The 16,914-nt window shown below is 53.2% G+C and overlaps 1 protein-coding gene across 1 annotated transcript; it reads left to right on the top strand.

The window, feature by feature from the left end:
• Positions 1-2,480: 2,480 nt before the first annotated feature.
• FBXL14 (F-box and leucine rich repeat protein 14) lies at positions 2,481-5,224 on the top strand. Its single transcript, XM_021535045.3, has one exon. The coding sequence runs from the start codon at positions 2,539-2,541 to the stop codon at positions 3,739-3,741; it is 1,203 nt and encodes a 400-aa protein (XP_021390720.1). The 5' UTR covers positions 2,481-2,538; the 3' UTR covers positions 3,742-5,224.
• The last annotated feature ends 11,690 nt before the right edge of the window (positions 5,225-16,914 follow it).

Here is a 16,914-nt window from a genome sequence, read left to right as displayed (position 1 = left end):
AAATGTTTAACCTCTAAGTAGTCAACAGAATCTACTAATATGGAATCTGTATGTGAAGGCAGAGCCATGACTGCTTCTGTAGCAGATAAATTTAAATGATGATTAAAATAGAGCCTATTCCTTCAGATTAGTGAAGGCATCAGTACAGCAAACACGTCAGTAACTAGGCTGATTTGTGCAGCATTTCAGCAATCCAGACAGTATTAAAAACTCATCCTTTCATGTTGAACAAATGCAAACTTTATTTTTTCTTTACAAAGAAAGGGCAGTTCTGCTCTTCTGAATCTGTTTTGAAAAGCCTTACCTGATCTCTGGTAGAACTTAGGCCATTTTTAACACTGCTGCAATACTGCCCAGTATTGAGATATACATGGGTACCATCACACGAGGCTATAGACACAGAGGAAACATGGGTTTCAAACATTCTTTCTTGAAATTGCTGTAAGTCACTGGAAATTGCTTGGTTTATGTGAGTACCTCAACAATTTTCAGAGGTAGTTTAAGGAGGCCATTAGCTGAAAACCATTTTCAGAAGATTTTCTATTTTCCATTACAGAGGCCCTAAAACAGTCTGTGCAGAAATGTACGGCTACCCAGACCTCTGAGCTGTTTCCAGCCCTGTCCTATCGCTCCTGCAGGCATGCCTGGACAGAAGGTTCCCAAAGTTTGGTCCTCAAAGCTGTCACACTGCCTCACGGTTGTGCCACAGACCACAGCAGCCAGCGCTCCAGCGGGCAAGGGTGAGCAGCCATCCACCTTCTCTTTGCTACCTTCCGCAGCTGCACAAAGCCCCGTCCCTCCAGGGGGCCCGGGGTTCCCAGAGAAATCGAGGAGTTACCAGCCAGCCCAGCACGGCCTCAGCAAACCTCGATGCACAGATGGTCCAGTGGCAGATACCAGGATGAAGCAAGGGGGCTGGCTGGAGCACAGTACTGAGCTGGAGTCTCCAGCTGTGCCAGGGTTGGATATTAGGAGGAATTTCTTCACAGAAGGGTGATTAGATATTGGAACAGCTGCCCAGGGAGGTGGTGGAGTCACCGTCCCTGGAGGTGTTTAAGGAAGACTGGATGTGGCACTCAGTGCCGGGATCTGGTTGACCTGGTGGTGTCTGGTCATAGGTTGGACTTTATGATCTTAGACGTCTTTTCCAGCCTAACTGAGTCTGTGATTCTGTGAAGTAGTGCTGCTCTGTGCAGCCCTACCACTCCTGCCCTGGTGGACCTGTTACAGCACAGCACCCAACGTGGCTTCTCTGCACTTGAAAGGGCAGGAAGCGGGGCAAGAATTAGGGTTAGTAATGTATCACGGAAAGTACTGCCAGCAGGTGGAGAGAGGCGATCCTGCCCCATTACTCAGCCCTGGTGTACTGCATCCAGTTTTGGGCTCCCCAGTAGAAGAGAGTCATGGAGCTCCAGGAGAGGGTCCAGTGGAGAGTGACACAGATGGAGCATTGCTGTTGTGAGAAAAGGTTGAGAAAATTTGGCCTGTCCAGCCTCAAGAAAAGATGCCTGGGAAAGGACTTCATCAATGGAAGTATCTCAAGAGGATGGAGCCAGGCTCTTCTCAGTGACACCAAGCGCTAGGACAAGAGGCGACAGGTATAAAGCACAGGCAGTTCCTCCTGGAAACAAGGAATAACTCATTTGCAGAGCGGTGCCCACGGCCGCAGCAGCCTGCCCAGAGGGGCTGCGCCATGCCCCTCTCGGAACACCGGGAGCCGCCGGAGCCCCCGCGTGCCGTGGCGGGGAGCGGGACCCGGCCGCGGTGGCGCCCCCGGCGGCGGCGCGGGGCAGCGCAGCGCTCGGCGGGGGCGCCCCGCGCTGTTTCCAGGGCGACGGCTCGCCGTGTTCCGGACCGTACCATTGCGCAAGCGGCGCGGGTGGGGGCGGGAGGGGAAACAGGCCCGGCCCGGCGCCGCCTCCTGCCCGGCCGCCTCCTCCCCCCGCGCCTGGCCGCGCCTCCCCCCCTCCCGCGGGCCGGAGCGGCGCCGGGCCCAGCAGCGCGCGGCGCGGAGCGGAGCGGGCGGGCCCGGAGCGGCGGAGTCGGTACCGGCGGCGGGCGGGCCGGGCCGGGCCGGGCCGCGCCGCGCCACCCCCTGCCCTCGCTGCCTCACCGCCGGCGCGGGATGCGGGCGGCGCGGGGCCGCGGGCTGTGAGCGGCGGCAGCGCGGAGACAAAGGGAGGCGGCGGCGGCGGCGGCGGGGCTCGGCTGCCGGCACGGGGCGCGGGGGCCGCCGCCGGGGCGCGCCCGCCGGGATGCGGCGCGGGGCGGCGCGGCCGCGGCAGCAGCGCGGCGGCGGCAGCGGCGCGGCCCGCCCAGCGCGGCGGTAGAGGCGGCGGGGCCGGGCCGGCGGTCGCGCAGCGGCGTCTCCCGCGCCGCCCGCGCCGGCGATGTGAGGGCGGCGGCGGCGGCAGGAGGAGCGCGGCGCGGAGCGGAAGGCGGGCGGGCCCCGGGCGGAAGCGGGCCGGGCCCGGCGGCGAGGGGCAGCAGCGCGGCGGCGCCGGCGGGGGCGGCCGGGCGCGGGCGGGCGTGCGTGCGATGGAAACGCACATCTCGTGCCTGTTCCCCGAGCTGCTCGCCATGATCTTCGGGTACCTGGAGGTGCGCGACAAGGGCCGCGCGGCGCAGGTGTGCACGGCCTGGCGGGACGCCGCCTACCACCGCTCGGTGTGGCGGGGCGTGGAGGCCAAGCTGCACCTGCGCCGCGCCAACCCCTCGCTCTTCCCCAGCCTGGCGGCGCGGGGCATCCGGCGGGTGCAGATCCTGTCGCTGCGGCGCAGCCTGAGCTACGTGGTCCAGGGCATGGCAGACATCGAGAGCCTCAACCTCAGCGGCTGCTACAACCTCACCGACAACGGGCTGAGCCACGCCTTCGTGGCGGAGATCAGCTCCCTGCGCTCGCTCAACCTGAGCCTCTGCAAGCAGATCACGGACAGCAGCCTGGGCCGCATCGCCCAGTACCTCAAGGGCCTGGAGGTGCTCGAGCTCGGCGGCTGCAGCAACATCACCAACACCGGCCTCCTGCTCATCGCCTGGGGCCTGCAGCGCCTCAAGAGCCTCAACCTGCGCTCCTGCCGGCACCTCTCCGACGTGGGCATCGGGCACCTGGCGGGCATGACCCGCAGCGCGGCCGAGGGCTGCCTGGGCCTGGAGCAGCTCACGCTGCAGGACTGCCAGAAGCTCAGCGACCTCTCGCTCAAGCACCTGGCCCGCGGGCTGGGCCGCCTCCGCCAGCTCAACCTCAGCTTCTGTGGGGGCATCTCGGACGCGGGGCTGCTGCACCTGTCGCACATGAGCAGCCTGCGGAGCCTCAACCTGCGCTCCTGCGACAACATCAGCGACACGGGCATCATGCACCTGGCCATGGGCAGCCTGCGGCTGTCCGGCCTCGACGTCTCCTTCTGCGACAAGGTGGGGGACCAGAGCCTGGCCTACATCGCACAGGGCCTCGACGGGCTGCGCTCGCTGTCCCTCTGCTCCTGCCACATCAGCGACGAGGGCATCAACCGCATGGTGCGGCAGATGCACGGGCTGCGCACCCTCAACATTGGCCAGTGCGTTCGCATCACCGACAAGGGCCTGGAGCTCATCGCCGAACACCTCAGCCAGCTCACGGGCATCGACCTCTATGGCTGCACCCGCATCACCAAGCGGGGCTTGGAGCGCATCACCCAGCTGCCCTGCCTCAAGGTGCTCAACCTGGGACTTTGGGAAATGACTGAGAGTGAGAAGGTCAGGTGAGAGGAGGAGGAGGAGGAGGGTGCCCTGAGACCTCCATCTCCTCTGGAGGGACTCACTGACTGACTGACTGCTGCAGAGGAGGAGAGAAAGAGAGAGGGGCATGCACAGAGACATGCTACCCACGCACTCTGGCACCGCAGGGAGGAACACGGAGAAAGAGGGTATATCCTCGACCCTTCTGTGCTGCCTACCTATCCTTGCTGTGGAGGAGGAGGGGGAGGAAGGGGGACCAGGAGGACAGGGAGAAAGCACCTATCCATTTTCCAGGTCACGCCCTCAAGCTCCATGCTAGGGAGACAGAGTTCTCTCTCCCTTCCCACAGCATCCTTCCCTGCGGAAGAGGTAGAAACCCACACTCTTATGCACTGGGGCTAGAGACACCCCTCTTTATCCCCACTCCCACATTCCATCCCCTCAAGCACTGAGGATGGATAAAGAAAGACCCTTGTTCTGCCATGTATTCAGAATAGATTATTTTTGGTTTATATAAAGGAGAGTGGAAATGGAGATGGGAACAAAAAATAGTAACAGCAGCAAAGGCTTCCTAGCTACACTTATGTACCCAGCCACCCAGTCATCCTGCGCTGGGCACAGACAGAGCTTTTGATAAAACAACCATTCCACCTCTGTGCTTGCCCCTCCCCTGTCAACACATTTGTGACAGAAATATTGCTCCCTAGGTACATTGATTTTTTTTTTTTTCCCTTTTAAATCTCTCTTCAGTCTCCAGCTTCATGTTATTCTCTGCTGTGGGTGGATACAACCTCCCACTATTCCAGTTCTCCACTGCACTGAGACTAGCGATAGCTACAGCCTCCCCTTTTGTCAGTATGTTTCCATGTCATCCTGCACTATGGGTAATGGAAAAGTCCAGGCACTCCATTCTCTCTCCCCCCATCTCTCCACTGGAGATGAATACACCATTTCCTCCTCCTGTCTCTGTGGGGACTGGACACAGATCCGTCCGTCCCCCCCCCCCCCCCCAATCTCTTAAGCCTTCCTGTGCACTGGGGGGCTCTGAGAGTTACTGAGACTTGTCTTCCCTTTCATCATTCTCTCTCTCTCTCCCCTTCTCCTCCTTGGCAACAGGGATAGACATATCCAGCCACATATCCATTCCTCTCTGGGTTGGGGGTGAGCAGGTAGGAGGGAGTTCCAGCTCCTCTCTACCTGGGGGACATGAGGAAGAATCTCCAGCTTCATTTCTGCTTCATTTGAGATACTGTGACCTGTTTTTATTTTGAAATGCATAAAAAAATTACTGCTACAAAAACAGCCTCTTACTCTCCCATCTATCCCTTGCTTACATCCTGTAATTGATCCCAGTTTTCCTCACTCATTCTCCCCTTTACAGTATTCATTTTCTTACATGGTTTTATTTTTAAAGACATATGAAGTTGCTGTTCTTGTGGATTTTTAAGTACTTTTTTTTTTTCTGCTGAATATATTCTATATATATAAATATATATATGATGTCTGGCTACCTCGTTTTAATTTGTTACTTTTTTTTTTCCCTCCTCAAAAGCCCTGGAATTCTTACAGGAAAGAGATTTTGAGACTGAAACATTTTTGTGCCTAGACTGGAATAATGCCCCTTGGGTTTGTTCTTATTTTATCCCCTCCTCTGCCCTCACCCCTTTTTAAATTTTTTTTTTTAATTTTTGTTTTTAGGCTTACCCTACTGTGTCCCACCTCCACATTCTGGTTGTGCCTCTCCCTCCCTCTTCACTGGGAACTGGGGACCCAAACTGTGCTTCTGCATTTTTACTCTTCTAGCACAAATATTTAACGTCAGAATCCACACTGAGGATTAGGCTACTGTTAACAGAAATATGTAAAATGAAAGTTTGTTTTAAAGAAAATTTATATATATGGATATATGCAAGTGCTTTCCCCTCCCCTCCTAAGCCACCTACAAAAGGTCACTATGCCAGGCTTCCTGTTTGTAGGTGGAGAGGAGCAGAGCTGGCCTACAGATCCCAAGGCTGCCACATGAAGGGGAGGAGACTGAAGTTCATCTGTCTTATCTCTGTTCTGTCAATAAAATGGAGCTGGGTCTTTAGGTTATTTTTTAATTGTTATTTGAAAGAGGAAGAGTAAGTTTGGGTTTTGTTTTTGTTTTGATTTTTTTTGTTTGTTTTAAATATCTTGGCTTTTTTTTTTTTTTGCTTATCTGTTCAAAATCTCAAATCCTCCACAGTAACAGGCCAGACCACGGAGTTAACACAAACCCAGAGACCCCTATGGATTAATTGTACTGTTTGTGAATTTGTATAAAAAAATAACAAAGATCCTCTTAAAACATTTTATATTCTTACAGTAAAAGGTTAAACATATTTATATAATAAAAGAGGAAATATGAAGTATGTTTTTGAAAAAAAAAAAAGCTGTATCTGTGTTGTCTGTACTTATTGAAGATGTGTTTATCTGTATCTGTTGGGCTTGGTAAGAACTTGTGGTTAATGGTGGGATTTGGGGCTGGCTGTGCTGAGCGATGGAGGAGGAAGGCAAGGAGCCTCCTCCTGTGCAGGATGTTGGGTAACATCACCACGAGGAGTTTGTAAGGAAGGGGTTTGGCAGGACCAGCCATGGCCACGAGGGTGCTGGCGGCATCCCTGGGGACAAACCCCGTGCAGATTTCTGAGGTCAGACGAACCTTAAGCGCTGAAACTTGCCTGCAGCTGAATCGACTACTTGGTGATAGAGGACAGCATTTGTGACCGGGGCGGGGGGGGGAAGAAGGTCTGTGTTTCTTATTTTTTTTTAAGCTACAGATGAATTGCGTGGTGGAGGATTTTTTTGGTGATTTAAACTGTGGCCCTCCCCAGATGGAAGACCAATCAAACAGAAACATTTCCCAGCAGTGCCAGCCACCAAAAACCTGCGCCTTTGCAGACTTGGGAAATCTGAAACGTCTTAGTTGATTGCCACTGCCCAGCCGAAGATTAAAGAGAAAGTTAAAAAGTGGAACCGTGTTTAAAAAAAAAAACCAAAAAACACTGAATAATCTAAGGTGTCCTTTGTCCTCCACCGTAATCTTTCTCCTCAACGTTATGACTTTTAACCCGTTGCGGTCCCTTTTTAGCCTCCCCGACGTGGGGTGTTTCATTGTTGCTGGAGATGGAGCTTAAGCGGTGTTTATAGGGCAGCCACAAAGCTCATCTCCCCCAGCCCGGCGACGGGGCTCGCTCGCCCGCTGCCCCCTTCCTGCCTCGAAGGAGGGGGAATGTGAAATGGTGGAAGAAGGCAGAGCCATTGTTCAGGAAAGTTAAAAAGAGGAGCTGTCCTTGCTTGCTTGCTCAGTCATGCATACTCAATCTGGCCGGGCCCGAGTCCCTATGGAAAGGAGGAGGGCGATTCTTCCCCTCTTTTTAACATTCCTCTCCAGGCCTGGCTGTATTTAAGCTGCTTTCCTCCGCGCCGAGGAGGAGGGAGGGGGATGGTCTGAAGTTCCTGTACATTTGCATTTTAAGCACTTCCAGCGCTGAGCAGGCCACTTTGCTCCCGCTCCAGCAGCCGTGGCTGGCTGCTGCTCCAGGTGGGATACCCTCCCAGAGAAGGTGCCCTCGGCCCCGCACCTGCCTGCCCTGCTCAGCCCCCTGCCTCCACAGGTATTTTGGCTGAGGCTGGACTGGGCATACTCTTGTTGCCAGCTCTACCCACCTCACCTCCTAATGCAGTGCTGCATTTCAAAGGGGAAAGTAGTGCCTGACTCTGGCCCTCTTAAAAAGAAACACCATCTCCTCTGCATCCTAAGGACCTGGACTACCTCAGGGTCTGGACTTTAGGGCGTGTGTTGTTCTACTCCCTCCTTTCCAAGACTTCCAAGCTTTCTGCTGGGAGTCCATTGACAAAAGCTGCATTGTTCGCTTTAGGGAAAGCCACCACAATTGGATCTAATTGATCCTGACACTATATCCATCTTCCTCTGCTTGGAAGGAGGTGTTGGGGTCTTTCCTGCATTAAGGAAAGAGTTTACAGTAACTTCCTGATGGAAAAAAAGCATGTATGTATGAGTGTTATAAACAACGGGAATTCCAGATCAGGTTCCCATAACAGCTGAAAACATAATTTTCAAAGACTCCTGGGGTCAAGCGGCAGTCCCAGCCAAGAATGGGGGATGATAAACCTCTCATAAAGTAGTTTTGTTTCTGCTGGGTTTGGGTGAAAATGGCATCTCCTTATTAAGCCCCATGTTCACACGGATAACAGTGGGACATCTATGTTTCAATATAATATGTGTGCTCGTAAACTCCATAATCAGAACTAGGACAGGATTTTTTTCCCCCTAAAAAATCCCCTGAACTTCTCTCAACTTATAAAAAAAAAACCAAAACAAAAGCATTGCCCACATGGCCCAACATCCCCTTTTAGGGGGAGCACAAGCCAAAGGAAGTTGCCAAAACCAAAGCCTCCCTGAAGTCCAGTTCTTAGACACCCTGGACTGTTCCCGTAGATGGAGCAAGTGCTCCTCATACCTTCCTCTCATGCTCCATTGTGACAGTATCTCCTTGGACACAGACACAGGTCAACAACCATAGAGCAATTACCACATAACTTCTCAGCACAACCAACCACTCTTGAATTTTTGAACATGACTCAGTTGGAAACTGGGGTAGAAAACCATAAAAAACACTCCACTAATTGGAAATGAGCTGCAAGTCTCCTGTCTGTGAGCCCACAGTGCCCCAGCAGTGGCTTTGGTGCCAGCCTTCACTGCTGTGCCCAGCAGAAGTGGTGGGGCAGCAGGGCCCTTTGCCTACACCTGCACAAGGCAGGGCACAGAGGGTGGCCCTGCCTTATGGACAGCTCTGAGGAGCAGGAGGGCCATGCTAAAGAGATGGTGGCAGAAAGCAAAGCAGGAACGATGTGGAGGAGGGATGAAGCAGCTGAGCAGGAGAGGAGGTGGCCGGGACGGAGGGGCAGCAGCTGGGACACCAGCTCACAAGCTGCAGTGAAGTTCTGCGTGTGCGTGGGGTCCCTGGTCTGCTGTAGCAGCTGCTCCCCTCACCAGATCCATGGATGGCTCCGCTCCCTGGGAGATGGGAGGAAAAGCAGGCTCCACAAGGGTCTTACTGCCCTTGGACTAGCACATGGGAGGTCCACGCATGACAGATTTATACATTTTATACCTTCCCGCTGCACGCTGCGGGTTCAGATGAATCGGTTTGTCATGGTGGCTCTGGGGCCCTTTGTTTCGCGGTAATAAATAATGGGGTCACGGGGCAGCTGTCAGCCAAACCACCTGGGGTCTGTGCTATGGCCAGAGGTGATCTCTGTGCTAGACAGCATAGAGCTTACCACTGAACCTGCCCTTTGGGGGTCAGGGAAGGGTTAAAATGAGACCTGGGTGGCCAAGATGCTCACAGATTTTGGAACCAAAGCTAGAAGTTAGCACAGGCTACCATTAACAGCTCAAGGAGAATGTCCCTGGATCTGGCAGCCTTGCTATGTACGCATGTGGGATGCTCCTAGCAAAGTGAACCCTCTTTTTGTTTTCTCTCTCTCCTTCCTCTCCCTTAAATGCCACTCTTTCAGCCAGCAGCTCTTTAACAGTGCTTTCTGCGGAGAAAAAAAGCTAAATGGATAAACTCGACAGGGTGGTGCGGGCTGGACCCCTCAGGACACCAGGGAGGCCCCGCGCCAGAGCTGCTGGCTGGGCTGCACTGACACTCCCCACCCTGGCCAGCCAGCCAGGCTGGCCTGCTCAATTCCCCAGCCCCAAGCTGCACGAAAGAAAGAGCTGGAGAGGGTTCATCAGGCTCCTGTGCCAGAACTTAAGCCTCCAGCCACATTTGGCAGGGATGTTAGTGCTTCTCCCCCTTATTTAATTACATTTACCATATGCACTAGCTCAATGACAGCCCAAACTGAAATTGCACGATGGAGATTTTGAAAGATCCAAATCTGATCTGTCCCTGCGAGATGAATGGAAATGGGATTTTCCTAAAAAATTTCCTAAAATCTGTGGTGTTTCTTAGACAAGGTGTCAAAAGTTTAGTACCAGTGACTGGACATATGCCCTGAGCAAGTGTTTCCATGAGAGGGTTACTGAGACATAAACCAAACTCATATTCTGCTACAGAAACTAACTCAGATCTAGAAATGGGAACCTCCTCCTAGTTATTTTCCTTCCTCTGAGTCTTGTTTCTCTGGGCACAGTCTAGTGATTTCATGATGAAGCAATTTCCCCTCCCAGCTCTGGGAAAAAAAAATCCCTAACAAATTTTATCTGTGCTTGGTCCTGTTCCTCCCTTTCCTTTGCCTCTTTCTTTCCCCAATGTCCCAGCTTTACAACCCTTGGATGTCTTTAAGGATTTGGCAGTTGGCACACAGCACCACAAGGGCACACAGCATCACAGGGGCACACAGATCCCAGCTCTTCAGCCAGCAGCCTCTCTCCTTGTTCAGTGAGCTGAAATGCCAAGAAATCCCTGCCATTATCTCCCTTGGTGACAGCTGAGGTGGCACCCCTGGCTCCCCAGCTTCAGAGTGGACCAGGTGCATCGCTCAGTGCCATAAACCCCTCCTGCCACACACTGGGTAGAATTCTTGCAAAGGCAGTCGTACCACAGCTGAGCCGGTTCCCTCTGCTCCCCTGGTCTCCTGGAGCTGCCAGGGATGCAATGCCTGACTTGGCTCTGCTCCGGCAGATCTCCACCCGCTCGGCCAAGGCACCCTATGCAAATTGACCCGAGGTGATGGGGATAACGAGATCCCTCGGGCCGCTCGTCTACCTAACACCCAGGAAAACCACACAAACAGCCGGAGAGCACGCTGCCGCCTGTGGTGCTGCCGCGGTCTCTGCAGTCGCATCCCGACCCCGATCCCGATCGTGATCCCGATCCCGATCCGATCCGATCCCGCGGGTGCAGAGCGCGGCCGGCCCGCCAGGCGGCAGCATTGCCCGCCGAGTGCCGCGCCCGGTGCCGGGCGCTGCTCGCCGCAACGCGCGAACGGCCCCGCGCGGCCCCGCACCGCCGGGAGCCCGCACCGGGAGCCCGCACCGGGAGCCCGCACCGCCGGGAGCCCGCACCGCCGGGAGCCCGCACCGCCGGGAGCCCGCACCGCCGGGAGCCCGCACCGCCCCGCACCGCCGGGAGCCCGCACCGCCGGGAGCCCGCACCGCCGGGAGCCCGCACTGCCCCGCACCGCCGGGAGCCCGCACCGGGAGCCCGCACCGCCGGGAGCCCGCACCGCCGGGAGTCCGCACCGCCGGGAGCCCGCACTGCCCCGCACCGCCGGGAGCCCGCACCGCCGGGAGCCCGCACTGCCCCGCACCGCCGGGAGCCCGCACCGCCCCGCACCGCCGGGAGCCCGCACCGGGAGCCCGCACCGCCGGGAGCCCGCACCGCCGGGAGCCCGCACCGCCGGGAGCCCGCACCGCCGGGAGCCCGCGCCGGGAGTCCGCACTGCCCCGCACCGCCGGGAGCCCGCACCGCCGGGAGCCCGCACCGGGAGTCCGCACTGCCCCGCACTGCCGGGAGCCCGCACCGCCGGCAGCCCGCACCGCCAGCCCGCCCCGCACCAGCCCCACACGCAGCTCGTAAGGGTCACTCCTGGCACCAAGTGTGGGCGGCGAGAAATCGGATGGACTAAAGGGTTCACCCCTGGACAGCCCCGGACACGAACCAGCACGGCGTGGCAGAGGAGGGAGGTGCAAAGGGATGGCGAACTTCAGGCTGCTCATCATCATCACCGCTATCGTTTGGTGATGGTGAAGGGTCCTGAGGGTTGTACCATAAACCAAACGGGAAAGCCACACTTGGCATAGCTTAACTGGGAGTCAATGATAGATGCAGTGGATGGTTTGGGTTGGAAGTGATCTTAAAGATCATCTAGTTCCAATCCCCTGCCATGGGCTGGAACACCTTCTGTTATGAAGCAGTTGCTTTAAAGTCCTACCCAGCCTGGCCTTGAACATTTCCAGGGATAGAGCATCCACAGCTTCTCCAGGTAACCTGTTCCAGGGCCTCATCACCCTCACAATAAAGACTTTCTTCCTGGTAAATAATCTACACCCAACCTCTTTCAGTTTAAAGCCATCTTCCTTTGTCCCTTCACTACGTGTGTCCTGGTCAGAACTCCCTTTCCAGCTCTTGTGGCCCATCTAGGTACTGGGAAGTGCTTTGAAGCCTTCCCAGAGCTTGCACTTCTCCTAGTTCTACAACCCCAACCCCTCTGTCTTCACAGAATTGCTCTAGCCCTCCAATCACTTCATGGCCCTCCTCTGGACTCACTCCAACAGGTTCATCTCCTTATGTTGGAATGTGCATCAATGCTCCCCATCATGTGAGAACTTCACACCCCAGCCTGAAGAGCTGCCTCCAGGAAAACCATCTATCCTAAACTTATCACTTCTGCCATAAAACTCCATCTCTTGACATCTATAGCTTGACAGCAAAAACAATTTTTTAAAAAACATTTGCATGTGAGAACGGTAATGGAGCAGGACCAAACTTAAAGTAATGCTTAGATTATTTTATTTCAGTTTTGTTGTGCAGGGTTTTGCTGTGTTGTTGGCACAATTACTCTACTGGATATCTCTGTAGTGATTAAGGTATCTGGAGCTGTATGTGTGTGTCCTTTTCAGCAAATAAATTTAAACAGTCTTTTTTAAATCCAGCTCTCACACTGCTGCTACAGGGTACAGTGATGATGTCTTTTTCAGAAGCAACTACACCTTATAATTAATTTTAATAATTAGCTTCTGCAGACTCATTACATACACAGACATCAAAAAGTGAAAATCAGCACTAATGGGGGAAGAGAGGTGGAAACAACTTGACTAAGGCGATGTCCCAGATCCGTGTGTGACCAAACAGTGCCTGGTGTCCAACCCTTCCATCTCCAGTCCTACTGGTTTCTGCCACTTGGAGCAGCAAAAATGGAAATTAATTTTCCAGCTAAGGTAGTCCTGGAGAGGGAGGGTCAGGACAAGGAACATCTTCCTAGCCTTCCACACCAGACTCAATCAGCAGCCTGGAAGCACTGGTGTACAAGTGTGGGCTGTGAAAAAGCTCCCAGCAGCAGGAGCCCCTCAAGAAGCCATTTCTCCTCTCTCTCTCTATGCAAACTCTTCAGCTGTCACAGCTTTTATTCCAGGCAATGGCCAGTCTGACCCAACACATGCAGAGCTGTCAGCCCTGCAGGGACATGCCCCAGCACAACAACAGGTACTGCTGTGCCTGCAGCCCCTCCGGCTGCTCCCTGGACATCTCCACCAGGACTGTCCCTGAGTCGGGACCACCCATGCGGATCAAAGGCACCACAGGGTCCTTAAGGCTGCAAATGATGTCTCTTCTCATGGTCTCCCTTCCCCAGAGTCACCTGTCCTTTAGCACAGACCACACCAAAGGACAGCTGAGCAACAGCAACTTCTGGTCCCCACACCCAGACCACAGCACGAGGGCTGCTGCCTGGGGTGCCCGCTCCTTCCCCTCCCTTCCCCTCTCCTGCCCTGGGTCCAAATGCAGCGAGCCAGGGGGACATCAGGGGGAACATGGGGAAATATCACCTCCCACCCATACCTGCTAGGGAATCAGTGGGACAGGGGAGGCTGCATGTGAGTGGCCGGGTGTAACGTCCACCCTGTCCCTAGTGCCAAAAACAAGCATGTTAAAGCTAATCTACCCCTGTCTCAGCTCAACTGCTTTTCTGTGACTAAGCCCCTTATAATGGTTTTACTAAAATCCCCTTTTGATGGAAAAAATCCCAGCTGGAAGTTTCGGGCAGCAGCACAATATGCAAGTCTGCGTGTCCCTTTCCCCGGCATCACAAAAGCCTCTAATCGAGTGGAAAATTTGCTGGAGGCCAGAGGTTTAGGCCTGCAATTATTTTTTAAGGGATTATCAGGAGAGAATGGCGGTACTTACGACCCTCCCTCTCTTTGTGCTCTGCTCTGTGCTGCTTTCAGAGGGACTCAGCCAGAAACCTAAACCACCGCAGCTGGATCCAGCAAAACCAGGGCTTGGCTGGGCAGCTTGCCTCCTCTCTGTCTCACAGGACAGATCCCAGACTCCAGGTTAGATGAGTCCCACTCCAGCAGCATGCAACGAGCAGAAGTGCCTTTCCACAGAAGCAACACTCTCAGATTTTTTTTTAAAGAAAAGCTTGAGAAAAAGCAAACGATTCCAGCCCCATGAGCCTCAGTGAACTGAAAAACCAAGGAGCCAGGAGGGATGAGGTCCATTGGACAGGCTAGGCTTTGGCTCTGCAAAGCCATTATGTAGGAGGTCTTACACAAGTTACTTGCAGCAGGCTCCAAAAAAGACTTGGCACGGAAGATGTGCGCACTGCAACACCCAGATTTTGAGGGCTTTGCTCCAAGGGTGGATGCTGGCCTTGGGGTCCTCGGTGCTTTAGTGGCCTCTGAGAACAGTCCTACACCACTAAGGATCCAAGTCAATGCATGGAGCCACTCATGTCAGCACACTGAGCACAGGCAGGCCAGAGGAGAGGCACTGCTGGCCCTCCTGTCCGAGGGGCTGTGCCTTGCTCAGAGCTACCAGGAGCTGCCTGTGCTCACACCTGGCCCAACATCAGGTGCTGCTCATCTTCCATCAAAGTGCCACATTCCCGCTTGCCTGAGAGCAGGTGAACCCCAGCCAGAGGGAGCAGTGGTGCTCCCTGCTTCCCAACAGCAGCCTAAGGAAGCGGGAGATCTGCTTTAATCCCTGTCTCCCTTCACTTCTAACTTATCCCATTTGGAGAAGGCACGAACTAACCACAGGAAAAAGGGCTACTTCTTCACTGTTCCCATGTAAGCCACATTATTCCACACTTAGAGCAAGAAACTTAACATGTGAAGGAAGCAACGACCAAAGACCTCTCAGCAGGTGGCAAAAAGCAGCTGTTGGCTAAAAGGGATCAGGCTGTGATCCCTGAGCTTTCCTGTATAAGATGTTTCAAAATTAAGTGGTAGCTGACACTGGGGCTTTTTTGATCTTATTGTGCCTGCATGTGCTAGGTGTGCTCTAAAAGCACCTGGGCAGGCTGAGGGGCCAGGATGCTTGCTTTCTGGATGGTGGTCAGACTCAAGCACTTTGGAGCAGGCATTTAAGTAAAAAACTCAGCACCTGAGGGGTGTTAAACCAGGAATAATTTTAAAACCCTAGACAAGCACAGAGAAAAAGTCAAATGAGGTATTTGTGGAATTATGATGCCTCCAGGAGCTAGGTGGTGCCTAAGCTGGGGATTTTGATTTTGCAATGTTGAATGCTGCCTAAATGTCATTTGGCTTTCTTTTGGTTCTTCCTTCGATCAGTTTTTTTGCCCCTCTCTACCTCATTATCTCCACCCACATGGACACTGTTTTTGCAGGATTAAAGAGAGTAAGATAAAAAGACAAACTGCCAATGCCGCTCAAAATTGCTCATTAAGGCTGATGTGCTTTGAGATACTCTCTGAGTCTGCTCGCCAAGACAGCTTGTGAATGCCAGCGTCCCAAGATAAGGAAAGCACAGTCACCAGTAAGTAGGATGTGACCTGTGTGAGTCACTAGTGGCACTAGAAGTGTAAGAACAGGTGAAGAGTCAGCTCCAGCTCCAACTTCTCACCCAAATAAATGGAGCGCCATGCACAGTGTCTTAGAAAAGCCATCCTTTACTACCTCCAAGGAAGCAGATCTCCCCCCAGCTTGCTCTTCTCGAGTACCACTGGTGAGCCTTGCTGTTGGAGCCATAAGTCTTTCTGCTTATACAAAGTTTGCTCTCCACACAACCTCGAAAAGCCCTGCTTACAGTAGCACTGAAACACCATGAACTTCCAGAGATCAGCATCCAAATTCTGCACAGAGATAGGATGAGATATACTTGGATCATTCTGAAAAGGGTTTATCTTACCTGTATATAGCCTGCAGCCCCCTTACTCAACCACTTCTAGTTTATTTATTATAATTTTTCTCCCTATCCATATCAAATAGTTCATTTCCCCCCCTAGATTAAACTGTGCTTTTAATGCTGACCACAACTGACAACAGAAAAAAGTTAAGGAATTTTCTGTTTCAGACAGCCTCTTCCATTCTGGATGAACACTCCTTTCCCTGAGTCCTCACACTCAACCCCCCGCAGATGCACCTCAGATGCTTCAACTCCACCTCTGTGCAGCATCAGCCTTGTGAAGAGCCCAGTTATCAAGTTGCATTGTACAAGTGGATTTCTAGATGTATGATAAACATGTCTGGAAACTATTACTATCCTCACGAGTATTTGTGTCCCACAAGAGTTGAAACGAGAATTCTGACAATGTAAAGAGATTTATCTCACTGGGATGTTACAAAGATTTCATATGTTTCAATATTATAATATTGCTAAGGTATACAACTTGTCACATATTCTCATACTTGTTCACTTCTGTCCCATCCATGCCATTTCCCTGAAGAACAAGCCCTGCAGACAGAAGGGTTTCAAAACATGGATGCAGTTACTGCTCTGGAGCTGTGCTGTGTCAGAGGCTTGGTGTTGAAAGAACTGTCTATAGGTTCAGCTGCAAATTGTTACAAACATTTAAAGAAGCTGCTGTTTCCAGAAATGAAGGACAAGTTATTCCTATTATGAAAGCTGGGGGGTTTCCAGGGTCACTGGTATGACAGCAGAGGATCCAGAGCCAGGATAGATAATCACAACAGAAGAATCTACAAATGCCTGAGGACCACCTATGCAAGATGTGCATGTCTCATGCACCAGGTGTTGCCCCTGGAACACGTAATTTGGGCATGCACTCTGTGTGCCACTCCTACCAGCTCCTGCTTTCACCAGAACAATGTCACACACTGCCTACAGCAATGTGCAGAGCAAGGAGCGCCAGCCCCAGCTCAGAGAAATCTGTCATTTACCAAGAATATCTTGTGTCAGTGCAAATCCAGCCCGCAGCTGGGAACTGGCAGGACATACTTGAGGTATCACACGCACAGCGCAGGAACAGAAAAACTGCTTTGCCGACAACTACCCAAAAACTGCACGCAGTTTCATCAAAGGTTTAAAAGGAGGCACACAGAGAAGTTGGGGGTCAGGCTCCAAGAGATACACAGATTCAGACTTCAGAAAACAGGCTGCAGAGAGGAGCTCATCCCAGCAGCAAGTGTCACACTGCACACAGATGTGCTTTCTCTACAGAGGGGAATGCACCTAACACACCTCTGGTCACTTTGTCCATAGATCCTACACCTTGCAA

The sequence above is a fragment of the Lonchura striata genome, chromosome 5 (assembly GCF_046129695.1).
Source record: "Lonchura striata isolate bLonStr1 chromosome 5, bLonStr1.mat, whole genome shotgun sequence".
NCBI classification, from domain to species: domain Eukaryota; kingdom Metazoa; phylum Chordata; class Aves; order Passeriformes; family Estrildidae; genus Lonchura; species Lonchura striata.
The sequence above is the reverse complement of the archived record's forward strand: the minus strand, read 5'-3'. Positions and strand labels throughout refer to the sequence as shown.